At 49.5% G+C, this 27,861-nt stretch overlaps 1 protein-coding gene across 2 annotated transcripts; it reads right to left on the bottom strand.

The window, feature by feature from the left end:
- Positions 1-779: 779 nt before the first annotated feature.
- Positions 780-16,828, bottom strand: Gpr179 (G protein-coupled receptor 179). Of its 2 annotated transcripts, XM_040749597.1 has the most exons (12): positions 16,035-16,828; positions 14,175-14,283; positions 12,077-12,164; positions 11,334-11,569; positions 10,666-10,734; positions 10,021-10,130; positions 9,303-9,541; positions 8,999-9,137; positions 8,327-8,432; positions 7,318-7,467; positions 3,291-6,263; positions 780-3,242 (listed from the first exon to the last, which is right to left on the bottom strand). In XM_040749597.1, exons 1-12 carry the CDS (start codon positions 16,826-16,828, stop codon positions 1,335-1,337), a joined length of 6,921 nt encoding a protein of 2,306 aa, XP_040605531.1. In that variant the 3' UTR covers positions 780-1,334. The 2 variants fall into 2 exon arrangements, with proteins under 2 accessions (XP_040605531.1, XP_005075969.1); XM_005075912.3 differs by having other exon boundaries at positions 780-6,263.
- Positions 16,829-27,861: the final 11,033 nt, after the last annotated feature.

Raw genomic sequence — 27,861 nt, forward strand, 5'->3', positions numbered from 1 at the left:
TGGCAGAATGCATTCAGGCAGTACCCTGGTCAGTCCAGGGGCTCCATGGTCGAGTAGTCTCCACGCAGATGCAAAGGACCCCTTTAAAAGAAACCCCATCCCCACCCCTACTTACATTTTCTTTCCTGCTGTTCCCCTGGGGAAAACAGGACTTTTCCTGTCTCCTTCTTCTCTTCTGTCGTCTCTCTGTCTCTGTGTTTCTTTACCTATTTTTCTCTTTCCTTATGCTCCTTCCCTTTCTAATAAACTTCTCATTTAAGTTCTGTCTGCCTGGCATGTTTGTCCCCCGCCTCGGTCACCCTTGCCTGCCATGAATCCGCCAAGGTCCCCCTCGAGCTTTATCCCAACAAGGAGGATCAGAAAAGTAAGGTCAGCCTCAGCTACATACTGAGTTTTAAGCCACCTGGGCTCCATGGGACCATGTGTCAGGGAATGGGGTGAGAAGAAAGTCTAGATCTGTGAGGTTTTTTAGGCATATAATTTTGTCTTTGTTTTCCTCTCATTTATATTTCGTCTTTTAAATATTTTAATTTTTGTTTGTGTACATTTATTTTTCTGTCTATGTGGGAGTATGTGCACATGAATGTAGGTGTCCTCAAGACCAGAAGAAATGGAAGGATTCCCTTAGAGCTGGATGTAGCATGAATAATAAAAACCCAGAGACAGGTATTGGGGTTCATGTAGCCCTGAGTGGCCTTAAACTCACAGAGATCCATCTGCCTCTGTCTCCCGAGTCCCGGGATTAAAGGTGTGTGCCACAACTGCCCAGTTTCTATAGCTAACCAGTGTGGCTGGTTTTGCATCTTGATCTCCAGTGGCTTTATTAGATCATAAACAATACATTGCCACAGCTGGAGTTGCAGGTGGTTGTAAGACACTTGACTGGGCATTGAGAACAAAGCCTAGGTCCCATGTAGGAACAGCGCATGCTCTTAACCATTGAGCCATATTTCTAGCCCTGTCTTTCTTCCTGATTTACATGGCTCTATAGCCTTCTCTTGCCCACAGTTTCCCAATTGTCACTGCCTTGTGTGGTTTAGTTCTTTGTTACCTTGGGTAACCTTCATTTAAGTGAGAGTTCAGACTTGAGTAGCTTGTGTCAAGTACTGTGGACAAATAGCAGAATTCGTCAGAAGGGAAGGGTCCAGTTTTTGTTTCCTCAAGCAGAAAGAGAAGTGGAGGGGATGGGGTGTCCCTTGAGGCCTAAACTGCACCCTTCTTGTATTGCCATCTGGCCTCCTGGGGAGAGGAAGCAGCCTAACATCTTTGATCAGCTCTTTGGGAACTGGATGTGGGAAATGTCCTGAATGAGTTCTGACCTCACTGTGGTGCCGTCATTCAAAGTCCCAGGGGTAAGCGGGTGGAGGGCTAAGTTCTTCATCTTGAGCCACAGGAGCCATTTGTCCTTGGTCTTCAATTAAGGAAAAAGACTTTGGAGCCTCTGTGTCCTCGAGACTTGGCTCTGGAGCTGACTTGGTTCTAGGCTCAAGTCCTGAAGGTCCTTGTTCTCTGACATCTTCCAGAGGGAAAGCACTGGGTGGCTTGGTCACTTCTAGATGTTGGCTCTTACTTTGAGGAAGAAAGCTCTCCAAAGGTCTGTGTGCCGAGAGGCAGAGTGATTTCTCAGGAGTAGCAGGGACATCTGTCTGGGTTGTTGGTAAAGCCAGGAAGCCAAATTCATCAGATGGGGCTCTGGGTTCCTCCCACGGACATATGTCTGCCATTGTGCCCTTGATTTTATTTCCTTCTGGGTCTGTGACTTCCCACTGACACAGTTCTGCTAGCCTTTTCCCTGGGCTGCTTGCGCCTTGGGGACTGGCCTTGGGGTGGTCCAGGGTGTCTTTGTCCAGGGAGTCTGCCTCGGGGAAGAGCCCTGCTGATGCCGCCCCTTCCGAGGGGTACACTGCCTCTGCTGCTTCTAAGAATTGTCCTTCAGCCTCTCCATCCCCCTGTGACTTGCCATCCTGCCTCTGGTCCAGTGTCCTCTTGCATATTGCTTCTGAACTTGCTTCCCAAGGGCAGATCTCTGCTTTCTTGGCAGAGGGAACCTCTTCTGCTTCCCAAGGACACACTTGGGCCACCCTGACCCCCACACAGCCCACTTTCTCAGAACCACTTTTGTTTCCATCAGAAGCACCTGTGGCTGGTTGTACTCCAAAGTCCTGACTCCCGGGATACACAGCTTCCTGCTTCCCAAAGTTGCTGGTCTGTGGTGTTTTCTGAATTGCCACACCTTTGTGCTCTGGATTTTCAGGGGCTCTTTCTTTTTCCTCTTGAGATTCCACCTGTCCTGGTGTCTGTGTTTCCATAATTCTTCCAGTTACCTTCCAGGGACAGACCTCAACCTTGGTGTCGCTGTCAGGTTCATACTGATCTGGGACAGGAGCATCCCATGGGCACACCTCAGCAACCCCACCGCCAGTACTGAACCGTGTCTGGGCGCTGGCTCTAGATTGGTCAGAGCACTGACCTTGTGGGTGGAGGGAAGAGCTTGCTGGCACCATGCTCTCCCATGGACAGACAGACTGGAGCTCCTTGCTTGTTCCTCCCCCATCAACAGGGAACTGTGACTTTAAAGCTGCAGCTTTTCCTTGGGTTGTGTGTTCTGGGAAGGAACTGGTCTTCAGGTCTTGTCTCAGGCCTCCCTTCTCTGTTGTCCTGTCACTGTCTTCTAAAGACTGTATCTCTGATATCTGCCTACTGATGCTACTGGGCAAGTCTGAGACCTGGGGGACCTGGGCAGATGGTTTCCTCGAGTCCTGATCCTTCCAAGGACAGATAGCTTCCTGCTCTTGGCAGAGTTTTGCATCCCCTTTTGATGTCCCTTCTTCTTGGAAGGGAAGTCCCGCCTTTTCCAGATTCTTTGGCTCTTGCTCAAGTGCTTTCACCATGGTCCCTTCACTCACCTCCCAGGGACAGATGTTGGCTTTTTCACTGGCAGGAACTTCCTCTACTTCCCAGGGACACACCTCAATTGGCCTGGAGCTCCCATGGTCCAGTTCCTGGAGCCCATCTTTTGGTTTCTTGGTGCTGAGAGTATCTGGCTGCTGAGAATCCCCTGGACCCAAGCTGCCCCAGGAACAGACCACCTCCTTCTCCAGGCCTGGCCTCTCTGTCGTCTTTGGAGTAGTAGCAGCTATCTGCCTGGGTCTAGAATCCGCAGAAGTCTGACTTGTATCATTTGGAGAGATCCCAGAGGCTTCAGCTCCCATAGTCCTTTCCTCCCTGGTCCCAGCACCCACCTCCCAGGGACAGATCTTGGCCTTCTCAGCTGTCAGTCTCTCTTCCACGTCCCATGGGCAGATCTCAGCAGCTTTGTCTCCCATACTGCCTTGCCTCTGGAGAGTGACTTGCAGTGTCTCTGTGTCTTTTTGTAGGGTGCTACTATGGTCCATGCTCTCCCAGGGGCAGATTGTTTCCTGCTTTGGGCTCTGCCCCTCAGCCTTTTCCCGTGTTTGGACTCTTGCTTTTCCAGGTGTTGGCTCCTCTTTTTGCAGTTCTCCTCCGTGTGGTGTGTGCTCTGATGTCCTGTCCTCAGTTCTTCCATCTACTTCCCAGGGACATATTTCCGCCGTTGAAGGTGGTGCCTGCTTTTCTCCAGGTTTGAATGCTTCCCAAGGACACACTTGCAGTGCCTGGCTGCCCCCACTGCTTAGCAACTGCCCACCAGCCTTGGACTCGCTGTCTGGATGTGGGCTGGACCGTCCGGGGTCTGCGTCCTCCCAGGGGCACACTGACTCCTGCCCTTGATGGACTGTAGGCATTGCCCTCGCAGTTTGCTCCCCCATCTCCCCCAAATACCGCTTTCTGGAGGTGGTCTCCTTTCCTGGGAGAGATTCCCCATCTGTTCCATGATTCAGTGTTTCTGTGCCTGCTCCCAGCTCCCAAGGACAGACCTCAGCTTTCCTGTCCTCAGATGTATCTCCTACCTCCCACGGGCAGACCTCTGCCATACCACTGCCCAAACTCCCTGAGCTTCCTGGGACTTGAAGGGAGACTGCTGAGGGGCCCCGGAAATCAGTACTTTCCCAAGGACAGAGAGACACCAGGTCTCTGCCCAGATTCTGCTCTCTCCAGACAGTTGCCTTCTTGGGGGATTTCTGCCTTTCTTCGGGGAGTCCCTTCACTCTCTGGGCCAGTGTCCCCTCCCCAGCATCTCTCAGCTCCCAGGGGCACAGCTCAGCCTTGGCCTCAGGCAGGAGAACCTCTGTAGGCCCTGCTCCCTTCCTCCCCTCTGTGCTGCCCACTGCCACAGACCTGCCCTGAGTTCTGTCAGGGTCCCGATGGGCCGGCTGAGGAGACAGACCTCCAGCATCAGTGCTTTCCCAAGGACACACTGCCTCCTGGCTCCGGACCAGCCTCTCCAACTTTTTCCGAGTAATGTCACCCACACCCTCCGGCTCTGATGCCTCTGGGGCTTTCTTCCTCTCTTCCCAGGAGCTACTCAGAACTTGTCTTGATGGCGTCTTCTCCAGACTTCCTTCATTCCCCTCCCAGGAGCAGATTTTGGCCTTGTTGCTACTCTCTGGCTGACACATTCCTGATTGAGTTACTTCCCAGGGGCATACCTCTGCCATGCTGTGGTCAGTACTGCCTAGGGGCTGGAGGGCAGTAGCAGGCACTTCTTGGTCTCCCACAGAGGGTTCCTTCACTTGTTCAGCATTTTTGTCCCCAAAAACTTGCCTCAATGTAGCAAGCCCTATTTTACCAGTTCTCTCAACTTTCAGCTCCCCTGGGTCCTGCGATTCCCTCTTGTTTCTATCTTCTTGTCCTCTGCTACCCTCGCTGTGGAAAACACTGAGCATTCTGCTGGTGTGAGCATTCTGCTGGTTCTGGAGGGACTCCTCATCCTCACAGGGGGCGAGGGCAGCCTGTTTGCTCACTGCTTTGGGCCGGCCTAGCCTGGGAGATCGGGGTGGAGCCTCCATGCTCACCCCTGTAGGCTTCCCCTTCTCAGTCTCAGGGCTGTCCTCCCCACCCTCCTTCTCTTTGTAGGTGCTCCTAGAACGGGCTAGAGCTTTGATGGCCAGACCCAGGCTGCGCACGGAGCCCTGCTGCAGGGGGGTCTTGAGGCTGTGGGACTTTGAGAAGGCCTTGGGCTTGTCTTTATCTACATTATCAACTTCCCCCTGGACATGTCCATCCTCTGAGGTCCTCTCACTCTCCCCAGTGCCCCTTTTCTCCACTGCTACTGAGAGGGCCCTCCAGATCTTGGTACGAGCTGAGGCAGGTGAGTGGCTGCTTTGCTGTGACCCAGTGGGGACTTCCTGGACCACCTTTTCTTTTTTGCCTGGCAGTTCTGCATTCTCCCAGGGGCAGATGAAAGTGAGTAGGGTGGGGCTTTGGGGGGGCATTGGGACTGGTGCCAGGACAGGGGTGGGGGTTGGGGCCAGAGCTGGCAACAGAATAGGAGCCAATGTAGAGGTTGGGGTGGGAGACAGCATTGTTGGCTCTCCCAGGCAGGCCCCAGACAGAGCCAAGATGGGTGTGGAAACCTGGTGCCGGATGGGTGGGTGAGGCAGCCTTCTCCCAGCCTCCTCGTGAGGCCTCCCAAGAGTATGTGAGCTGTCCATGCTGCTGCTCTTGGCAGGGGAAGGTGGGGCTGACAGAGGAGCCCTTAGAGGCCGCTCCAGCCTCCTGGCTGACGGCCTCCGCACTGGGCTCACTATGGCTGCCTCAGCCTTCTTTCGCTCCTCTCTCTCTTTTGCCTGCCGATAGGTTTCCTCCAGGTAGGCCTGACTGGCCACAAGCAGAGCCTTTTCCCTGGAGCCAGCCACAACACTTAGTGACTTCTGCAGGGAGATGGGCCTGGCTCTGGGGAGCCTTTCCCCCACCGTCAGGTTGTGAGCACTGGCCGACCTGAAGCCCAGGGCTGGGGGCCCCTCTACTTGACCCTCCACTGGCGAGGCTTTCTTGGACAGGGTCCTCCTCAGCGTGCAGTCAAGGAGAGGTGTGTTCTGCTCCCTGTGGTGGTCATAGGTGCTGCGGGTCTTGCGTAGGGCTGGTGGCTTCTCAGTTTCTTGAAGGCTGGAGCTGAGAAGCCTGCGTCGAGAAGAGCCTGGCGGACCGCTGCGGCCCGGAGAGCCTGAGTCCCTGGAGTGCTGCCTAGCCAGGGCCTCCGGGAACTCAGCCAGGTACCTCATAAAAGAGCGCCCCAGGCCCTGGTGTGAGCTGCTCCGCTTCCTGGGCAGGTGGGGGTTGTTAGCAGTCATCTCCTTGGTCTTGTGGACCTCTAGCTGGGCATAGAGCTTTTGCAGCTCGTCCTACAAGGAAGGGGCGGGCGGCAGAGCCACCTCTGAGATGCTGAGCCCACCCCTACCAACAGTGCTGCTCCCCTCATTAGCCCTTCGCTAAACTACTTGCTCTGTGGCATCACTTCCCCACCAAGCTGCCCCCTTTCCTGTCTCTAAAACTCAGAATTTACCACTCTGCTCCTGTGAGAACAGAGCCAAGCTGGTTCTGAGTTGAATCCATTCGGCCCTGAGGATTTAGGGTACCCTCACTTCTCTGGAACTCTGTGATCTCCTGGGAAATGACCAGCACAGGGGACAGGGCTGGCTTTGAGACTGCAGACCCAGGACCCGCGTGTGTCTCAAAGCTACTGATTGACCTCCCTGGCCACTGCATCTTCTTCAGCTGTTGTTTGGGGGGAAATTCAGAGCAGGGAAGTTTTCACTGACACTGACATGTAACAGTCTCCATCCACTAGTTTAACCTCCTAGAATGTTCTAAGGAAGCGAACAGAGGTTACACAGAAATCACAGAGGTGCCAGGTGTGGTGGCACACACCTTTAATCCCAGTTCTTGTGTGGCAGACAGGTGGGTCTCTGAGTTTGAGGCCAGTCTGGTCTACAAATGAGTTCCAGGACAGCCAGGGCTACACAGAGAACCTCTATCTCAAAACAATAAAAACAACAAAACAAAAGCCTAAACAACAAAAACAAAATCAAAGAAGACGCAGACGTGCAAATGTAGGGGCACTTTCTAGTCCCCACAGCAGACTCTTAGGGTCATTAGCCACTCCACTTTGCTAGGGACTCAAGGCTTTTCTCATCTGTCCCCACCCCATGATGAGGACATGGGGGATTAAAAGTACACTCTTGACTGGGCCTGGGCATCTGGGTTTTGGGAGTTCTTTCCATTTGGATGGTATATGATTGGGGGTCTAGGGTGGTAGAAAAGGGAGGTACAGTCTTGGGGGAGGGAAGATTTGGGGTGATTCAGTGGTATGTAGTCCTGTGGCAGCACAACTGTGTTCCCCTGTGCAGTACTTAAAGGTTGATATCAAAGGAATTGGGGTGGGGGAGAGGAACCTACCCGAATATCCCCTGGGTCCAGGCTGCGCTCACTCCAGGCTGAGGCAATGCTGCTGCTATTGAGGTAGGAGCCTGAACGCTGCAGGTCCAGCTCATCCTCATATACTTCATCCAAGATCTCCTCTTGGGGAGGTGTCCCTGGCTTCCAGAACTAGCCAAAATAGGAGGGGGGGGGGTAAATGGGAACACAATGCATCCTGCCGGCTCCTACCCTCACCTACTCTGCCTCTACTTAGTGAGTCTTCACCCTTCTCTGATTTGGAATCCAAAGCTTCAGGGAATGTTATCCCTGTCATTCTTCAGCAGTAACCAGCACAGCATCCTTGGGCATGGCCTTCAGCTCTCCCACCTGCCTCTATTGGCTGTTCCTCACATCTTCAGAGTCTACTAGCTGGATTAAAAGGATACTAGGTGTGGTGGTGCACACCTTTGATCCCAGCACTCAGGAGGCAGAGGCAGTTCCAGGACAGCCAAGGTTATATAGTGAGACTCTGTCTTAAAAACAAAACAAAACAAGGCTGGACCAACAGCCTCCAAAACAATACAGAGAAACCCTGTCTCGAGAAAAACAAAAAACAAAACAAAACAAAAAAAACACAACAAAACAAAAACCAAACAGCCAAGTAGTGGTGGCATGCACATGCCTTTAATTGCAGTGCTTGGGAGGCAGAGGCAAGAGGTTCTCTGAGTTTGAGGCTAGCCTGGTCTATAGAGTGAGTTCCAGGACAGTCAGGCTACACAGAAAAATCCTGTCTCAAAAAAAAGAAAAACAAACAAAAAACCCAAACCAAAACACAAAACAAAAAACCCAAAGCAAACAAATCCTTCCTCCATCCCTAGCTCTGTGTTGCTTACATGGGAATGTGAGCAGGGAATAGCTTCCTCTCCCAACCAAGGCCTTGCCTGGGATGCTCATCATTTTTGATGTGGAGAGGGAGCTGAGGTGGCAGGCCCAGTGTTCTTTACCAAGGAGTGAGGGCCTGCCTTATGCAATAGGGGAAAGACCTTACCTTCGGGATGAAGATCAGAGCTAGTGTGGCTGAGACTGTACTATGGGTATGGAGGAAGAAGAGGACAAGGGTCCAATCTGGGTGCAGGGAAGGAACCAGCACAAACCTAAGGACCAGATGGGACAGGGAGATTGTCAGTGCAGGTGGAAACGGCCTACCTGTCTCACATCATTAGCTCTCCGCCCCAGCAACAGCCTGGCACTCAGCCAGGAGGACACACTTCCTTCCCTCTCGGGATTACAGGTGTAATCTCAGGTCCTTGTTAATCCCCTCTTCTGAGAAGTCCCCCTAAATGATTCCACCCCCACTGCTTCTGCCTGCCCAGGTTACAGGACAGAACTGTGCCCAGAACTCTATTAGGATCAACCCTGTTCCTCAACCACAAGGCCAGGTCCCCATAAACACACATCAGGCCTGCTGCTCTGAAGGCTGAGGCATACGGAAGGGGTCAGGGCTCAAGGGAAAACACTCAGGGCAGACGAGAGGCCGTTAGGAATGAGACACACTTCTTGTGGATTGGGTATCTCTCCTGAATGAGATACAGGACGGGTGTATGGGGAGCCCTTCTGGGCATAGCAGCATTGTATGGGTCACTGTTAGATGGACCCCTCACTGGGAGTAGGGAGCATTGGCAGGGTGGGAGGAGTCTCAGGAAGAAGGGCTAGTCCTCACCTGGCTGTGTGGAAGACAGTGGAGAGCAGCAGCTCATTGTGTAGGGCGATGCTCATGTAGCGTGGTTCATGGAAGGCTGAGGGGACAGCCCGGGTGGCATAGCAGAGGAAGCTGCCCCAACACAGCAGCAGCATTTCCGCTGGGGGTGGGGGTGAGAGAGAGAGAGAGAGATCCCTGATCACTTCAGCAGCCTGCTGACCCTCTCCAAAACTAAGTGTGCCAGGCAGCCCAGACCAGCTCAAGGACATCCAGGAGGAGCCCAGCCAAGGCCAGAGGGAGTCTGGGTTCAGAAGAAGCAGCTCACCCACAACCATGATGTAGTCCCAGTGGTCATGGTGACAGAGGTAGAAGTGGCGGCCGGTGGGAGTGTGACCTCGGGTCACTAGAGGTGTGTGCTGGATGCCTGGCTCCAGGACTCCTGCTGTCCACACGATCAAGAAGCCCAATACCAACAGCAGGAGCTGCCCCAGGCGCCGCAGCAGCTGCCCACTGTTTGGATGTGGACCCCGCTGGGATGTTCGGGACAGAAACAACTGGAGCACTCTGAGGGGAGTAAGGTACATGGGGGAAGTCGGGAGCACCCTGAGGGGAGTAAGGTACATGGGGGAAGTCGGGAGCACCTGAGGGGAGTAAGGTACATGGGGGAAGTCGGGAGCACCTGAGGGGAGTAAGGTACATGGGGGAAGTCGGGAGCACCTGAGGGGAGTAAGGTACATGGGGGAAGTCGGGAGCACCTGAGGGGAGTAAGGTACATGGGGGAAGTCGGGAGCACCCTGAGGGGAGTAAGGTACATGGGGGAAGTCGGGAGGACTGAGGGTGGGGCCAAAGCCCTTAATTCTGTCCATTTGCTTCCCAGCCCTCCATGTGTTTACCTCTCCTGATCTTTCTAAAAGTTACGTGGAAGGGGAAAGCTGAATGATTGAGGGGATACAGGGGGAGGTCTGGCTTTGTAAAACTTCACTGTGCGAATGAGCTGGGTGGCCTGGGTGAGCAGAGCAGCGTCGAGGTCTGCAAGTGCCTACCTATAAAGCTTCAGTATAATGGTCCCATAGACAACTGCAAAACCCAGCAGCCGGACCCAGCGGAGCGCGATGCAGCGGAACACACTGGGCTTGAAGTACAGGATGAGCACCTGAGGACAAGCAGACAGAAAGTTGCCCTCTGCTCTGCTTTTACTCTGCTCTCCATCCCTGTCACATACACGACTAATCTTCCCAGAGCCCCACACTGCAGGCCTCATACTTCCCTTTTGCAGAGTTGTAGCTTAAGTATCTGAACAGTAGATAGACTACTTGCCTTAAATTGTACCAGCAAGTCAGAAAATTCTTTTGAGTCTGGGTCTCTGCCTCCAGAGCTCACTGGGCCAGCATACCATTTGTGGGAATAGGTAGGGGAAATTTAACTTTTTTTTTTTTGAGACAGTGTTTCTTTGTGTGTCCCTGGCTGTCCTGGAACTAACTCTGTATTCTAGGCTGGCCTCCAGCTCACAGAGAACTACCTGCTTCTGCCTTTAAGTGCTGGGATTAAAGGTTTGTGCCACCAGACTGGTAGGGGGAATTTAAAGTCACCAGATCTTCCTAAGAAGGAAGAAAATGATTACTGAGGATGGTGACAGTTTGGAAGTGGGGGACACTAAGAAGTAAGACCATCTAACTGGACATACTCACAGGAAAGTAGAGAAGTAAGGATCCAAAAAGGATGGTTTCCAACAGGAAGATTCCAGATGCCCGAATCCTCTGTGAGCCCAGGGGAGAAAGGTGTGAACTGGGTGCTGAAAGCACCAAGCCTGGCCTGGGCCTCCCGGGGGCCCTCCCCCCCCCGTTCCCAGCTGCTCCTCCAGCCTCACCCCAGGGTCTAGCTGAGCTTGTATCAAGGGCCATGCTGGGCTCACACCCAAGGTTGCTAGAGCTAGAAAGGGCCTCTGGCATCCCTCCAAGCTTTGGGGCAGACTGTATCTTGGTCTAGAATAAGATTCCTCTTCATTGCTCAGTAAAAACCAGTTAACCTATCACTTTTTCTAGGAACTCTCCAGTGTCATCTCCTCCAGAATAACTGGGTCCCTCCTCTGAGCTCCCCCAGCACCTGACAGCATCCCTATCCTTGCCCTTGTCTCACGACTTCCTCCGTATCACTGGGATCTAGATTGCTTCCCAGGCAGAGTGCATTCAACTAGTGTCTGTTGCCTATGAGGAAATAAGTCGAAGGTAGAGAGGTCACTGCCTGATGTCACACATCCAGGGGTAGAAGCAAGATTGGTACCCATTCTCCCAAAACTTAGTTGTCTAGTTGAGATGGATTAGATGTGTGCACAGAAGAGAGATGTGGGCCTTCTTGCCTTGCTCCCACGGCAACGGTAGGCGACCAGCATACTTAGGAAGACAGCCAGCATGAAGCAGGCCTGGCAGGCCAGCACTGCAGTCCTCAGTGCCAGTGCCTCCTCCACTAGGCATGGTGTGGCATCCAGACAGCTTGTGCAACCCTCAGGACATGGCTGGCACTGCAGCAGCTTCCCTAAGCTGCCTTGTGGTGACCCGAATTGCCCGGCAGTCTGAGTTGCACTCTCCTCTAACCCTGCAAAGAACAAGATGGGTATAAGGAGAGCTTGGCTAGAGATTTCTGAGGTTCCAGCCTTGGATCCTGAAGGCTACATGCTCTCCTTTAGCTTATGGCCCCAGGATTGAGAGCAAAGGATTATGCCCCATTAAGGACAGGGTAACAGGAAGATGCGAGGCTAAGGCTCATTCAGAGACTAATTTGCCTCATACCTGTGTGTTTGGGTTCATTCTCAGGAAGTAGACACCTACAAACAGCCCTCTAGATCTTCTCTCTCTCTCTTTCTCCCCCACCACACTTTTCTCTTGAGACATGGTCTCAATATGTAGCTCAAACTGGCCTTGAGTTCATGGTCACCCTCCTATCTCAGCCTTCCAAGTGCTGAGACCAGAGGTATGCACTGCCATGCCCAGCCCCTCTGGGCTTGCAGCTGTAGACTCCCACTTCCTCCCAGAGTTACCGTAAATCAACCCAACTTACCTTGGCCTGCAAACCCTCTGCTTAGCCCTCTGCACACTTACGTACCCCCAGAGCTGCTAGCCTCGTAGAATCCAGGTCGGCAGCGACAGAGATAGCGGCCGAGGACAAAACCCTGACTCTCCAGAGGGACACACTGTGGGGATGACAAATGGCATTTGTTTGTATGGTATTTTTCTCCCCCGAAAGCTTTCCCTACTAGGAAGAGCTCCTTCCATTCATGGCTTCTGGGTTTACATTAGGAGAATTCACCAGAAGCTTTTTGCAGCCCTCCCCCCTCTGGAAAAGCCCCCTTTACCCACTATTAGGTCTTTTCAATAAGTATTCAAGAAAAGAGTGCAGGATACATAACTGTTTTGTTCAGATTGGCAGTAACAGTAGCCTCATGTCCCATTTCCTAGCTATTGCTAGGGCTAGGGACTGGGGGAGGTGAAGATAGGGAGAGCCCAGTCATACCTCTCATGTGCCTACACCTGCTTCAAAGGGTTCCCACGAGCTGCCCCACTTGCCATATAGGTGCTGTGCTGGCTAGTTTTATGTCAGCTTGACAGAAGCTAGAGTTAATGGGAATGATATGAGCCTCAATTTAAACAAATGCCTTCATAAGATCCAGTTGTAGGGCACTTTCTTAAATAGTGATTGATGGGGGAAGGCCTAAGCCACTGTTAATGGGGCCATCCCTGGGCTAGTGGTCCTGGGTTCTATAAGAAAGCAGGCTGAGGGGCCAGTCAGAGGTGTCACACACCTTTAATTCCAGCACTCATGATGCAGAGACAGGCAGATCTCTGTGCGTTCGAGGCCAGCCTGGTATACAGAGCAAGTTCTAGAACAGCCTCTAAAGTTACACAGAGAAACCCTATTTTGAAAAAACAAAAACCAAAAACAAAGAAAAAAGCAGGCTGAGCAAGCCAGGAAATAGCACCCTCCATGGCCTCTGCATCAGTTCCTGCCTCCAGGTTCCTCCCTCGCTTGAGTTCCTGCCTTCACTATTCTTGATAAATGGTTATAAGGATCTGTGAGCGAAACACACATTTTCCTTCATGGTGATCTATCACAGCAGCAGTAACTCTAAGACAGGTAAGTTAAAAAGACCTCCATGGGACTGGAGAGATGGCTCAGAGCCACTGGCTGCTCTTCTAGAGGTCTTGAGTTCAATTCCCAGCAACCACATGGTGGTTCACATCTATCTATAGTGGGATCTGGTGCCTTCTGGAATGAAGGCATACATGTAGACAGAGCACATTAAATAAACAAATAAATAAATAAATATTTTAAAAAGACGCCCATGGCCAGGTGGTGGCGGCTTGGGAGCAGCCAGGGCTACACAAAGAAACCCTGTTTAAAAAACAAAAAACAACCAAAACCCCAAAATACCAAAATACCAAAAAACAAAACTCAAGCAAAACAACAACAAAAAGACCCCCATGGAGGGGTAACTTCCTCTATCAGGACTTATCTGGTCTTAACATAGGACTACTCTCTTCAGCATAAAGCCAGGCTGGTGGGATGCCAAGCTTAGCTCTCTGTTCTGCCTCCCCCTGTTGACGTGTGCTCAGCATGAACAAAGCATGGCCTCAGTAATGAGCAGAGTTGTTAAACACATGACTGAGGTCACAGGCTGGAAACAGATATCTGTGAAGCAAAGGGCTTTGACACCGCATGTGGCTTGGAGTTGGTCACCTTCACCAATCCTAGACCCTTTTCAAGCTTTGGTTAGGCTCCTCCTACACCCAGCCAGCAATTCTATTTACTTCCGTGAGTACCAATGGAGCATCCTCTGTGGACCACAAGGAGCTCAGAGCTGTGTTGATGTACCCTAGGAAAGGGAAAGCAGGCTAGGCTTCGGAGTTGCCCCTAAAGAGGAACCCTGGAGTGCTGAGTACCAGACCGAGGCCAAACGAGGAGCACATTGAGGTTTCACAGGCATGAGGATAGCTTTTTTTTGGAAGGGCTAGAAGGTGTGCGATAGGTTGTACGTTGGCCTCCCTTTACAAGAGCCTGTCATTTCACCTCCGCCAATCACTTGGGACCCTCTTGAAGCCCTGAGATGTCAGGGTGGTTTTGTCAGCTGCTCCTGGGAGCTGAGTGGGGTGCAGAGATGGGGAAAGGGAATGAAGGCAGGACTCAGTGGGCCCATCCTCCTTGCCTGGGTGCTGTTGAGATCACACAGGTGGGTGTTAGAGTACCAGCCTGGGCCGTTTGCACACTGATTGATGTCCACGCTTTGGAGGTCGATGTCCATCTGCACCTGCCCCCTAGGGCAGCAAATTGGCAGTTAGGGGCACGGTGGGGATGCTGAGGCAATCACTGCGTTGTTGGGCAGTGCAGTCTTTGCACGCTTTAGCACAGGGGCAGGATGGCCCACATACAAGGCAGATCTCCAGTGCCATTAGCCCTGTCTCTGTGGCAACAATCCCCCTCCCACTAGGTTGTAGTCCCCACTTCTCCACTATTCAGCATCTTATCATTTTCTGGTTTTCATCGGTGAGTAGAAGGAATAGACATGTCAAGACAAGCAGGAGCCCAGGAATTTTTTTTCACCCTTGCCCATTGCATCTACACAAAGCATATGCAGCTCAGCTGTTTACCACCTCTTTACTCTGAGCATACATACCAGGTCTGAACTAGCCACAGCAAAGGAGTCCTGGAATGGAGGAGCCCTGTTGTGACTGAATTGGAAGGGCTCTGGCAAGGAGCCAGGCTGCCTGCTTGCAGGAGGGGTGCCCTGCTGGGAACAACGCATGAGGGCAGAGAGCTGAGAAAGCCATGCTGTCTGCTGCATCCCCGGCTGGGCTGTGTTCCTTTGCGCCTGCGTCCCGGTAGGACTACTGGTCCTTTACCCCAGCTCAGTGTGGTCAGTTCTTTGAGGAATATCACAAAGTACTGTGGCAGGGAAGAGAGGATAACCGGGTCTGCTCCACTAAGAGCCTGGTCATTGATAGTGACACTCGGGACTCAGCCAACTCCCCGACCAAAGGGGTGTTGACTCCAAACCCCTGTCCATGAATTTTTCTTCTCCTGGGAAGCCTCCTGAAGTGTCCATGTTTTTGGTTCCTCTGAGAAGCCAGGAACATGGATTACTACTGTAATTAAGTTGTCTCTCTCTCTCTTTATTTTTCTAGATGGGGTTTCTCTGTATAATAGCTCTGGCTATCCTGGAACTCACTTTGTAAACCAGGCTGGCCTTGAACTCATAGAGATTTACCTGCCTCTGTCTCCTTAGTGCTAGAACTAAAGGTGTGTGCCATCACCACCAGGCTATCAAGTTCTCTCTTACCTCTTCTGTTTATACTTTAGACTTGAGAGCCAAGACCTGTCTCTGTCTATACTCACCCATCTGCACACACACATACCCACATATAGATAGATGTATGTATACATACCTGTGTATGCACATGCTCATAGGCTTTTACTCATTGTCCTCAACATATAAACAACATCAAGAGATAGCCAGGCACATGCCTGTAATCCCAACACTTGGAGAGTGGAGGCAGGAGGATCAGGGTTCTAGGATAGCCTTGGCCTCATGAAAAACATTTAGATAACAAACTAAAGCTGGGCAATGGTAGCACATGCTTTTTAATTCCAGCACTCTGGGCAGCAGAGTCAGGTGGATCTCTGTGAGTTCAAGGCCAACCTGGTCTACAGGGACAGCCAAGTCTACACAGAGAAATCCTGTCTCAAAGAAAAAAGAAAAAGAAAACAAAACAAAATAAAACGAAGACACACAGAAAAACAAAACAAATAGATGTGCAGATAAATATATATAAATTGCTTCATATACAGCATGCACACTCACACCTGAGAATGTTAATTGATAATTATAGATACACACACACACACACACACACACACACACACACACACACACACACACACACACACACAATCTGTGCCCTGTCCCCAACAGACATACAACTTCTTGCCAATGGTCTGTGTATAGTACAGCAAACTTGTGTCCCCCTCATCCTCACAAGTCAGTCAAGTACTTCCCAAACCCACTTACCTGACTTCCGGGGTGAGGTCTGGCTTGAGTCCATAGAATGTGGCCGAGACTGTGACTAGCCAGCCAGGACGGAACCGGCCCTCATGGCATTCCAGGAAGGGAGCAGACAGCTTCACCTGTTGTATGTCCCCCACATACCCATCCCCTCGTGGCCACTTGGGGCTGTCAAGACTTCTTAGGTCGTTGGTCAGTACTCGCTTCTGCAGGACAGGACTGTCCAGGTCCTCTTCTGGGTTTTCTTCCTGTTCCCTGTTCCCAGACAAGTCCTGAAGGACGGTCTCATCCCCCATCCGGGTGGCCTGTAGGGCCAGCTGAAGGTGGCTGGCCCCTGGTGGGGGATTAAAGGTCAGTAGAGCTCTGTAGGCTTTTGGGTCCCCTTCGGCCACACTTCGGACAAGTGCCTGATACCATTCCACATCCTCCTCCACACTCGACTCTCGGATGTCGTTGGCTTGTAGAAGCATGTTGAGAAAATTGGCAGCTTGGGCCAGAGTGCCCGCTGCTCTCTGAAGGACTGGGGGGATGCCCACTTTCCCTTCTGCCCCACGGACTTCATAACTCTCGCTGCAGTTAGCCGCTGACAGCCACTGAACATCCCCGGAGTAGAGAAAAGCCAGGGCTGCTTCAGCCCTCTGTGGGGGCTTCCACGTGGGCCCAGGTCCTGGCTTGGCTTGGGAGGGTAGTGGAGGCAGAGAACGAAAGGACCTTTGGCTTCCCTGAGCCCAGCTGCAGAGGAAAAAGCAACTCAGCAGCCCCCAAACACAAGACGGCATGACCGCTGCCCTGGTGCCCATGCTTCGGCACCTCTCATATCCCTGGGATCCAGGCTGCCTTGAGGTTTGGGGGGCTCAGAAGAATGCAGGCAGAGGCTGGTACATAGTCTGTCTCCACACCTCCTCCCGCCCCTTCCTCCACTCTCTCATGCTAATACCATCCTGCCTGTTTTGTTTTTCCCCCTCTCTAATGTTATCAGCTATCTTCTGGATATAGGCACGATGGCCCTGCCCCTCCTCACTGGGTGTGCCACCCCATCCCAAAAGCCTCTTAATCCTGACATACTACTCTTCTCTCCACCACTGATACCCCACTCCGGATGCATACACCCCACATCTGCTCCAGAGATAAAAGAGGGGGAGGGAGGGGACCAGTTATCTCTGTCTACCTCCCTCCTTCCTCTACCCTTTGCTCCATTAGTGGAAATGGGCAAATCCAGCCTGGGGCACCATAGCAACAGCAGATGAACCCATGCCCCTTCCTCCACCCTCTGCCCCACGCGGCCTCCTGGCAGCAACTGTAATGGGCGTCATAAAGGGCTGCAGGTCCTGATGCCTGCACCTCTCCATCTTTCTGTATCCCAGGTCCTGATGCCTGCACCTCTCCATCTTTCTGTATATCATGTCCTGATGCCTGCACCTTTCCATCTTTCTGTATCCCAGGTCCTGATGCCTGCACCTCTCCATCTTTCTGTATCCCATGTCCTGATGCCTGCATCTCTCCATCTTTCTGTATCCCAGGTCCTGATGCCTGCATCTCTCCATCTTTCTGTATCCCAGGTCCTGATGCCTGCACCTCTCCATCTTTCTGTATCCCAGGTCCTGATGCCTGCACCTCTCCATCTTTCTGTATCCCATGTCCTGATGCCTGCACCTCTCCATCTTTCTGTATCCCAGGTCCTGATGCCTGCACCTCTCCATCTTTCTGTATCCCAGGTCCTGATGCCTGCACCTCTCCATCTTTCTGTATCCCAGGTCCTGATGCCTGCACCTCTCCATCTTTCTGTATCCCAGGTCCTGATGCCTGCACCTCTCCATCTTTCTGTATCCCAGGTCCTGATGTCTGCACCTCTCCATCTTTCTGTATCCCAGCTTCCCCTTCCCTTCTTCGTGGGAACTAGTCACTCTCATCCCTGCCCCCTTTTCATTTGTTTTGTTTGTTTGGTTTTTGAGACAGGGTCTCATTATGTACCCTTGGCTAGCCTGGAACTCACTATGTAGACCAGGCTGTCCTTGAATGTACAGGAAATCCACTTGCCTCTGCCTCCTGGAATTAAATGTAGTTCTTCCCATTTTTAAAATTTGCATATGTGTGTCTGGTGTTCAAGAAGGCCAGAAGTGTGTCAGATCCCCTGGAACTAGAGTTATGAATGATTGTGAGCAGACATGTAGGTGCTGGGAACAGAACCCAGGTCCTCTGGAAGAACTTAACTGCTGGGACCTCAGGTTTCAGGTTTTGACCACAAGCATCTTTTTTCTTTTTTAGTATTTTATTTATTTATTATGTATACAATCTTCTGCATGCCAGCAGAGGGCATCAGATCTCATTCAAGGTGGTTCTGAGCCACCATGTGGTTGCCAGCAATTGAACTCAGGACCTCTGGAAGAACAGTCAGTGCTCTTAACCGCTAAGCCATCTCTCCAGCCTGACCACAAGCATCTTTAACTGTTCAGCCATCTTGCCAGAATTAATTCCAAAGATTCAAGGGAAAGACCACCAACCCAAATCATGATGGCAAAATTAGTTAAAGCAAGCTTTCTAAAATTTGTATATAGAAGTTGGGCGGTGGTGGTGCACGCCTTTAATCCCAGCACTCGGGAGGCAGAGGCAGGCGGATCTCTGTGAGTTCGAGGCCGGGCTGAACTGACAGCCTCCAAAACAATACAGAGAAACCCTGTCTCGTAAAACCAAAAAAAAAAAAAAAATTGTATATACAGGCTGTCTCCCCCTAAAAAGTGGAATTCAAGAGATCAACATTTTAAGAAAATATTTTTAAAAGCTCAGGGGCAGGGGGTTTCCAAATGGTGGGGTTATAGAAACAGAACATGCCAGATGATGATGGCACATTCCTTTAAATCTAGAACTTGGGAGGCAGAGGCAGGCAGATTTCTGAGTTTGAGACCAACCTGGTCTACACAGTAATTTTTAGGACAGCCAGAGTTGTACAGAAAAACCCTGTCTTGAAAAACCAAAAAAAAAAAAAAGGCAGAAAATAAACATAATAAGGTAGTCATAATGACTTTTTGAAACAAAGACATGCTTGCGGTTTCCCCCCAAACAGACAGTACAGAACCATGTGTAGTTAAAGTTATGGGTGGGGGCATAGCCCAATCCTTGAGAAACAGAGCTTTAATCATGAACAAGAATGAACCTAGTTTGTCTTTAGTGTAAGATGGATTTCAAGCCCAAGATGGAGGCAGGCTGGTTCATCACCAGTCCAGTAAATATTTAAACTTTTGCCAGGTATGGTAGCATATGCTTTAATCCCAGCACCTAGGAGGCAGAGGCAGGCAGATCTCTGTGAGTCTGAGGCCAGCCTGGTCTACATAGAGAGCTCCAGGAGAGCCAGCGCTATATATAGAGATCCAGTCTCAAAAAACCAAAATAAATAAGATTTCACTATTACATTTATTTATTTATTTATTTTTCATTTTAAATTTAGATAAGAAACAAGGTTGCTTTACAAAGTCAGTTCCAGGTCCCTCACCCTTTCCCTCCCCTCCTCCCGTGCCCTCCCCCCAACACCCCCCCATTATCCCCCTCATTTCCCCATGGAGGGTGAGGCCCTCCATGGGGGTGTCCATAGTCTGTCATTTCATATAGGGCAGGGCCTAGACCCTTCCCCAAGAGTTCAGGGTGAGAGTGCACCTCACATTGTTGGATGGGAGTCCAAAGTCCGTGGATACTTGGGATGGGTACTGATCTTCTGCCCAAGGCTCAATAGATTACCTAGGCTTCCTCACTGACACTCACATTCATCAGGGGGTCTTGATCAGTCCCATGCTGGATTCCCAGGCATCACCCTGGGATTCAAGAGTTAACCTTTGTCAGGTCAGCTGTTTCTAGGGTTAAACCAGCCCAGTCTTAATCCCTTTGGTCATCAGTCCTCCCTCTCTGTTACTGGCTTTCTTGAGTTCAGCTCAGTACTTAACCGAGGGAGTCTGCCTCTTCTTCGATCTGCCACTGAATGAAGTTTCTGTTTCCCAGACTCTCTGGCCATGGGATTGTAGGCTGGCACTCCCCAGATCTATGTCTAAAATCCATATATGAGAGAGTACATGCCATGTTTCTCTTTTTGTGACTGGGTTACCTCACTCAGGATGGTTTCTTCTAGTGTCATCCGTTTGCCTGCGAATCTCAGGATTCCACTATTACATTTTTTATGTGACTCTGTATATGAAGATGTGTATGTGGGGAACAAAGGTAGGTCAACAGCTGGTATCCCCCTCAATCATTCTCTAACTATTTTTTTGAAAGTCTCTCACTGAACCCAGAGCGCACTGGTTAGCTAGTATAGCTGGCCATCCAGCTCCAGAGCTCCTCCTGCTTCTCTCTCTCTCTCTGTGTTAATAAGTGCAAGTGGCTGTGCCCAACTTTTTTACATGAGTACTGGAACTGCACCCCAGTAGCAAGCACTTTAGCAATGGAAACATTCTGCAGTGCCCTACCCTATTTGTTTTTACATTTACTTGTGTATTAGAGAGTGAGGCATGTATGTACCACAATATACACACATGTGGAGTTCAGAGGAAAGTGGTGGGAGTCAGTCCTTTCCTTCCACCACTGAAGAGGTTCTTACCCGAGACCAAGCCTTATCGGTTCCTTCCCTTTCATCTTTGTAACTAACACTCTGATGCCCCAGATCACCATGTGTGTATGAAGCCATGGGGACTGCTTGCTAAAACTTGGTTTCTCTTATGGATGGCTCTGCAAACAATTAAGCTGTGGAAATTAAGTGGGAACATGAGGGGTGTGAGGAAGAGAAGGGAACTAGAGAGAAAACCCTCAGGAAATCTCTGTGGCCCATAACCTAGACTTTCTTCATTTCTTTTCTTCAGTGTGTGTGTGTGTGTGTGTGTGTGTGTGTGTGTGTGTGTGTGTTGAGACAGGGTGACACAGTTCTAGAGACCTAACCTGGGCCTAGTGAATGCTAAGCAAGCATTTAAAAACTACTGAGGCCGGGCGTTGGTGGCGCACACCTTTAATCCCAGCACTCGGGAGGCAGAGGTAGGTGGATCTCTGTGAGTTGGAGGCCAGCCTGGTCTACAGAGCGAGTGCCAGGACAGCTTCCAAAATAATACAGAGAAACCCTACCTCGAAACCCCCCCCCAAAAAAACAAAAACAAAAAAAACCTACTGAGCTTCATCTGCTGGACCCTTTAGTTTTTTAAAACAAGGTCTCATTCTGTAGCCTAGACTGGCTGGGATTACAGGTGTGAGCCACCATGCCCAGCCCAGACTTTTCTTTTTTTTTTTTTTTTTGGTTTTACGAGACAGGGTTTCTCTGTTTTGGAGGCTGTCGGTCCAGCCTGGCCTCAAACTCACAGAGATCCGCCTGCCTCTGCCTCCCGAGTGCTGGGATTAAAGGCGTGTGCCACCAATGCCGGCTCAGACTTTTCTTTAAAAATAAGGAAACTATCTGGGCAGTGGCCAGCCCCATCTATATATAGAATGAGTTTCAGGATAGCCAAGGCTGCTACACAGAGAAAACCTGTCTCAAAAAAACAAACAAAAGCCGGGAGGTGGTGGCGCATGCCTTTAATCCCAGCACTCGGGAGGCAGAGGCAGGCGGATCTCTGTGAGTTCGAGGCCAGGCTGGACCGACAGCCTCCAAAACAATACAGAGAAACCCTGTCTCGTAAAACCAAAAAAAAAAAAAAATTGCTGGGTGGTGGTGCACCACTTTAATCCCAGCACTTGGGAGGCAAAGGTAGGCAGAGCTCTGTGAGTTCGAGGTCAACCTGGTCTACAGAGTGAGTTCTAGGACAGCCAGGGCTACAGAGAAACCCTGTCTTGAAAACAACCAACCAACCAACCACCACCACCACCACCACCAACGACAACAACAACAACAACAACAACAACAACAGCATAATAATAATACGAAGGCTGGGAGTAGCAGCACACTTCTTTAATCCCAATAGCTAAGAAGAGGCAGAGGCAGGAAAAACTCTGTGAGTTCCAGGCCAGCCTGGTCTACACAGCTAGCTCTAAGACAGCCAGGGCTACCCAAGAAACTCTGTCTCACCTCCCATTCCCCCTAAAAGGAAACCGAAGTCCTGAAAGGGAAGGACATTCCCAAGGTCATCAAGCAATGAGTGGAACCGCTGGGAACAGAGTTCTGTCATGTGCCCCCACAGCTCTTCTCTTGACCTTTCTGATATTCCTCCGTGTGTGTGTGTGTGTGTGTGTGTGTGTGTGAGTGTGTGAGTGTGTGTGTGAGTGTATGCGTGTGCAAGTGCGTGGACATGCACTGATGTGACTTCTCTGACTCTGTGTTCTGATGGAGAGAAGTGAAGGAATGAGGGATTCATTCCATCTCTGGTGTCACCAGTTACAGTCAGACGCCAGGAAAGCAGGCCCAGGAATCAGTTGCTATGCCTCCCCCAAGAAGCTCTTTCTTGCTTTTTCTTTCTTTAGCTTCTTCTAAGAGTACCTAACATTTGTATAGTGTTTTAGAATTCATCAAGTGTCTTTATGTTTTTTTCCCCATCTAATCCCTACATCAAATCTGTCAAAGCAGGATTATGACTGACCCACTTTCACAAATGGTACACAGGTCCAGAGATGATGGTTGAGACAGACTCTTACTGTGTACTCCAGGCTGACATTGAACTCGTGATATCCTTTCCCAACCTAAGTGTGGATATTACAGGTGTGTGTTGTCATGTTTGGCTTTATTAATACTTTGAGATAAGGTCTTACTCTGTAGCCCTGGCTAGTCTGGCATTTACAATTGTACACCAGACTAACCTTGAATTCACGGAGATCTGACAGCTCTTTATCAGACCATCAAGAGCTTTATTTACTTATTTATTTATTTAGAGACAGGGTTGGCTGTCCTGGAACTCACTCTGTAGAGTAGGCTGGCCTCACTCACAGAGATCCTCCTGCCTCTGCCTGCTGAGTGCTAAGATTAAGACACGCATTACCACTATGCGGCCTCATCAGGTGGGTTGCAACATAAACGATGCAACACATCTTTGCATCATTAAAACAAATGTTCTCCAGCATAAACAAATGTAACACATATTAAAATAATATTCCACAACACTCCTAGCATTTGTTTTATTATTATTATTTTGCTGTTGTTTTTGCGGTTTTGGTTTTTCAAACCAAACACAGGGTTTCTCTGTGTTTAGCCCTGGATGTCCTGGAGCTTGCTCTACAGATTGGGCTGACCTCAAATTTACAGAGATATCCCATCTGTCTCTGCCTCCTGAGTGCTGGAGTTAAAGGCTTGTGCCACCATGCCTAACACTATTATTTTTGAAGTGAGGTTTTTCTGTGTTGCCCAGGCTGGTTTTGAACTTCTGGACTCAAATGATCTTACTGCCCAGCCGAAACAGCAGTGCTTGAATGGTCATATATTTCCAAGCCATGGTATAATTAGAAATAAATGTGCCGCAGTGTTTGTGTTGCATCACAAATCTTGGCCATTGTAGAAGGACAAAGTGAACCTCAGAATTCCTAGAGGGCCTCTAAACCATTCTTCTTTAAACCCTTTTCACTAAAGTGCTAAGATCCTACAGCTGTAGGACACACACCCCAGTCTCAATTTATAGTTTAGGATGGCATAGAACTCACAATCCTCCTGTCTCAGCTCCATGAGTTCTGGAGTCACAGGTATGTGCTACCATATCTGGTTATAGCACTTAATGAAAGAGATCAAAGGTGGCTTTTTTTTTTTTTTTTTTGGTTTTTCGAGACGGTTTCTCTGTAGCTTTGGAGGCTGTCCTGGAACTCACTTTGTAGACCAGGCTGGCCTCGAACTCCGCAGAGATCCGCCTGCTCTGTGTTGCTGCTTTTAATGTCAATTTACCACAAATTAGAATCACCCGAGTAAGGAGCCTCCCCTAAGGAATTGTCCTGATTACCTTCATTGATGTGGGAGGCCCACCCCACCCAAATGTGGGGCATCACCTTCGGGTAGCAGTTTGGATTGAAAGAGGGCGTGGCCGAAGGTAGCTGCTAAATTGAAAAGAGGTGTAGCTGAAGGTAGCAGTCTAGATGGAAAGGGGGTGTGGCCGAAGGAAGATTGTCTGCCTTTTGCTCAGTTGGTCTATCTCTGTTGCAGAGTTGTTAATTTACTCTGTTGCTGCAGCTGCAGCTGTTCTTTGGCAGAATTAGAAGCAGCATTTGCAGACTTCCATCACTGAAAACCAGCAGCTCTTCCTGTTTTGGGTGCCAGACTGGGATTGCTGAGGTACCCAGCCCCATGGACGGAGCAGCTATGGGGTTCTCAGCCTCTCAGGCATGAGACAACTGTTGTTGCTATTTCAGTATAAGTTTATTTAATAAATTATTTATTGTATGTTAAAATTATTATGAATACATATATATTCACTATATTTCAAAGCAAACCCCTGCTTAACTGGAGTCTAAGTCACACAGAAGTTTCTTTTCATTTTATTTGTATATTTGTTTATTTATTTTTGAAAGAGGGTCTTGATGTGTATCCCTGGCTCTCCTGGAACTCACTATATAGACCAGGCTGGCATCAAACTCACAGAAATCCACCTATTCTGCCTCCCTCCTGAGTGCTAGTATTAAATTAAGGTTCCTTTTTCATGTTTTTCCCAGACATGGGGTATAGGCCTGGAATATTAAGGAAATAGAGAGAGGTGATATTTCCTTTATATTTTTTTCTTTCTTTCTTCTTGTCCTTTCTCTGTCTGACCAGAAATGTAAAATCGTACAGTTTACCCCATGGCTGATTTAAGCAGTTTCTTCTAGGTGCATAAAAGAAAGCAGCTGGACAGCAGAGGGCGTCCTTGCCTTCATGGAATTATCTCCGTGGCCAGAGCATTTCCCAGAGAGCCAGGGATCTTCGGAAGCTGTGTTTTGTGTAAGGCAGCAAATGTTCTGGGGTCCTATAGCACCTAACTTTCTTCCCCTTTCTTTCTCTCCCTCTCTTTCTTTTCCTTTCTTTTCTTCCCTTCTAGAAATCTGATTGACATGAGAAGCAGCTGAGGGGAGGAAGGGTAGAGAAGGAAATCTTTGCAGTCAGACACCTAGTTTTAAATTCCACTGCATCTTTTTGAATGGATTAATCATAGCTGCATGCCAATTTGTTTCTTCATTTACAACAGTGACTGTTAATTCTGTTGTACAGAATTAGAGGTGAATTTGAATCAGGGATCTTTTATGAGGCTTAAGGTTGCACAACACTTCTGTATTTCTATATCAAGTACCTTACTCCACATCAGGCAGGGTCTCTGACATCAGTCAGTCAGAGGGACAGAGAGCAAACACAGCCTTCTAGAATTTACATTTTAGTAGGAAAGGCAGATTTTAAAAAGTGATATATGTTGTTATTATTATTATTATTATTTTGTTTTGTATTTTGAGGCAGAGTCTCACTGTGTATGTATTCCTGACTGTCCTGGAGCTCACAGAGCTGGCCTTGAACTCACAGAGATCCACTGTCATCTGCCTCTGAGTGCTAGGATTAGATGTGAGCACCACCACAACAGGCTATTTAATTTTTAATGTGTATGATGGGTGTTTTACTTGAATGTGTGCCTACTTACCTTGTGTGACTATGGTGCCTGTGGAGGCTAGAAGAGGGCATCCAATCCCCTGGGACTTGAAATAGACGTTTGTGAGCCATGACATAGGTGGTGGAAATCAAACTGGGATCAATTGGAAGAGCAGTCAGTGCTCTTAACTGAGCCATCTCTCCAGCTCCATGGTTTAGTTTATTTTTAATCATCTCTCTGTGTGTGCACATGAGAGCTCCAGGGATGGGAGTCCTGGAACTGGAGTTACAGGTGGCTGTGAGCTGCCTGCTGTGGGAGCCAGGATTGAACTTGAGTCTTCTGGTAGAGCAGTCTGTGCTCCTAATTGCTGAGCCATTTCTCTAGGCTGGACAGATTTTTAATCCAATCACACATGTGCAACAAAGACTTGGTCTTCAAGCTCACAGAGAAGGCACATCTTCCTGGTACAGTGAGGAGAGTTCCATCTGAAGTTCACTAGTTCATAAGAAGAGGGAATATTTACCCAAGAAAGGAGATTAGAAAGGCAGGACAGGGCTGAAGAGACGGCTCAGCAGTTAAGAGCGCTGGCTGCTCTTCCAGAGGACCCAGGTTCAATTCCCAGCTCCTATGTGGCAGCTCAGTACTGTCTGTAGCTCCAGTTCCAGAGATGTGACACCCACACACACCCATGCAGGCAAAACACCAAAGCACGTAAAATAAAAATTATTTTTAAAAAAGCAGAACATGTTGCTCACTGGCCGAGCTATAGTTTCACTTTGGAGGTATAAACTCTGGATTTGCTCTCCAACACTGAAGAAAAGAGGGGGTGATAAATAATGCACAAAATGCCCGTATATGGGGTAGATGACAGTGTCAGTGGAACTGAACTGCATGGGACAGACAGGATACATAGTGGTGGGCAGTGTGTGTGAGAGGCAGCAGGGAGACCACCAGGGTCCCATATAGGAGCTTTCTCTCTATCCTAAGAGTGAAGAAAGCATGCACAATTACAATTACAGGCTGAGGGTTTGGAGAGATGGCTCAGTGGTTAAGGGCACTGGCTACTCTTCCAGAGGTTCTGAGCTCAACTCCCAGCACCTACATGGCAGCTCACAACTATCTATAATGGGATCTGATGCTGTCTTCAGGTGTGCAGACATGAATGCAAGCATACGTACATACATACATACATATATACATACATCTTTATAATCACAGGCTGTGAGCAAGTTTCAATTCTGAAAGGACCTCTCTGGGCTGGAAAGATGACTCAGATGGCAAAGCGTCTTCGTTGGCTGGTTAGTGAGCTTCAGGAGTCTACCTCTGCCTGGCTTTTATACTGTGATGGGATCCAAACTCAGGTCCTTATACTTACAAGAGACCCACATCAACCCCTGGCGCTATACCATTGCACACCAACATGCACAAACATACAAAAACATCTGATTGCATCCCTGCATATAGCAAGCACACAACACAGTGGTTCCTTAATCTTCCCCTAAAAGCTCCTTTAGATACTAAATGCTAAATTCTGCTAGCTGCTCCTTCCCTTTGAACTTCAACATCTCCCACAGGAACAATTGCAGTGGGTTCCTGTCTGGTCTCTCTACCTGCAGTCACACCTCCACACAAACTTTGTATCATTTGGTCCTCACAACATCCTGTCCAAGTAAGAAAAGTTACAGTGCTTGCCTTCCTTTTTCATATGCAGGAGTGAGGTCTAGTAGTGGTGGTAGAGGGCACACTTATGGCAGCTTCGGAAATCCAATTGTTAAAATTTCTGGATTTTTTTGAGACAGGTTTCTCTGTGTTAACAGCTTTAGCTGTCCTTCCTCTATAGCCCAGGCTGCCCTTGAACTCAGAGATCTGCCTGCCTCTGCCTCCAGAGTGGTAGGATTAAAGGCATGTGCCACCACCACCCAGCAGTTTCTGGAATTTTGTAAGACAGTTGTTAGACATAATAACTTCTTGGCCTTCTGACTAAGATCAAATGCTGTCAAACATAGTTGCTGGACTGGAGAGTTGGCTCAGTGGTTAAGAATGCTGTTTGCAGGGCTGGAGAGATGGCATAGCAGTTAGGAGCACTGATGTTCTTCCTAGAGGACTTGAGTTCAATTCCAAGCACCCACATGGCAGCTAACAACTGTCTGTAACTCTGATATCTGACACCCTCACACAGACATACATGTAGGTAAAGTATAAGTAAATAAATTATTTAAAAGAAGAGTGCTGTTTGCTCTTCCAAAGGACCCATGTTCAATTCCTAGCAACCACAAGGTAGCTCACAACTATCTGTAACTCTAGTCCCAGAAGATCTGATACCCTTTTCTGGATTCTGAGAGCACCAGGCA

The sequence above is a fragment of the Mesocricetus auratus genome, unplaced genomic scaffold, assembly GCF_017639785.1.
Source record: "Mesocricetus auratus isolate SY011 unplaced genomic scaffold, BCM_Maur_2.0 Super-Scaffold_100007, whole genome shotgun sequence".
In the NCBI taxonomy this organism is placed as follows: Eukaryota; Metazoa; Chordata; class Mammalia; order Rodentia; family Cricetidae; genus Mesocricetus; species Mesocricetus auratus.

Excerpts from the sequence above, each read along its gene's own strand:
- Gpr179 (XM_005075912.3), bottom strand. The coding sequence starts at position 16,828 with ATGGGCACCAGGGCAGCGGTCATGCCGTCTTGTGTTTGGGGGCTGCTG. Across the intron at positions 12,165-14,174 it reads GTGATCTCAACAGCACCCAG|TGTGTCCCTCTGGAGAGTCA; the intron begins GCAAGGAGGATG and ends TCATCCCCACAG. Across the intron at positions 10,735-11,333 it reads ACCGTTGCCGTGGGAGCAAG|AGGATTCGGGCATCTGGAAT; the intron begins GCAAGAAGGCCC and ends CTGGGCTCACAG.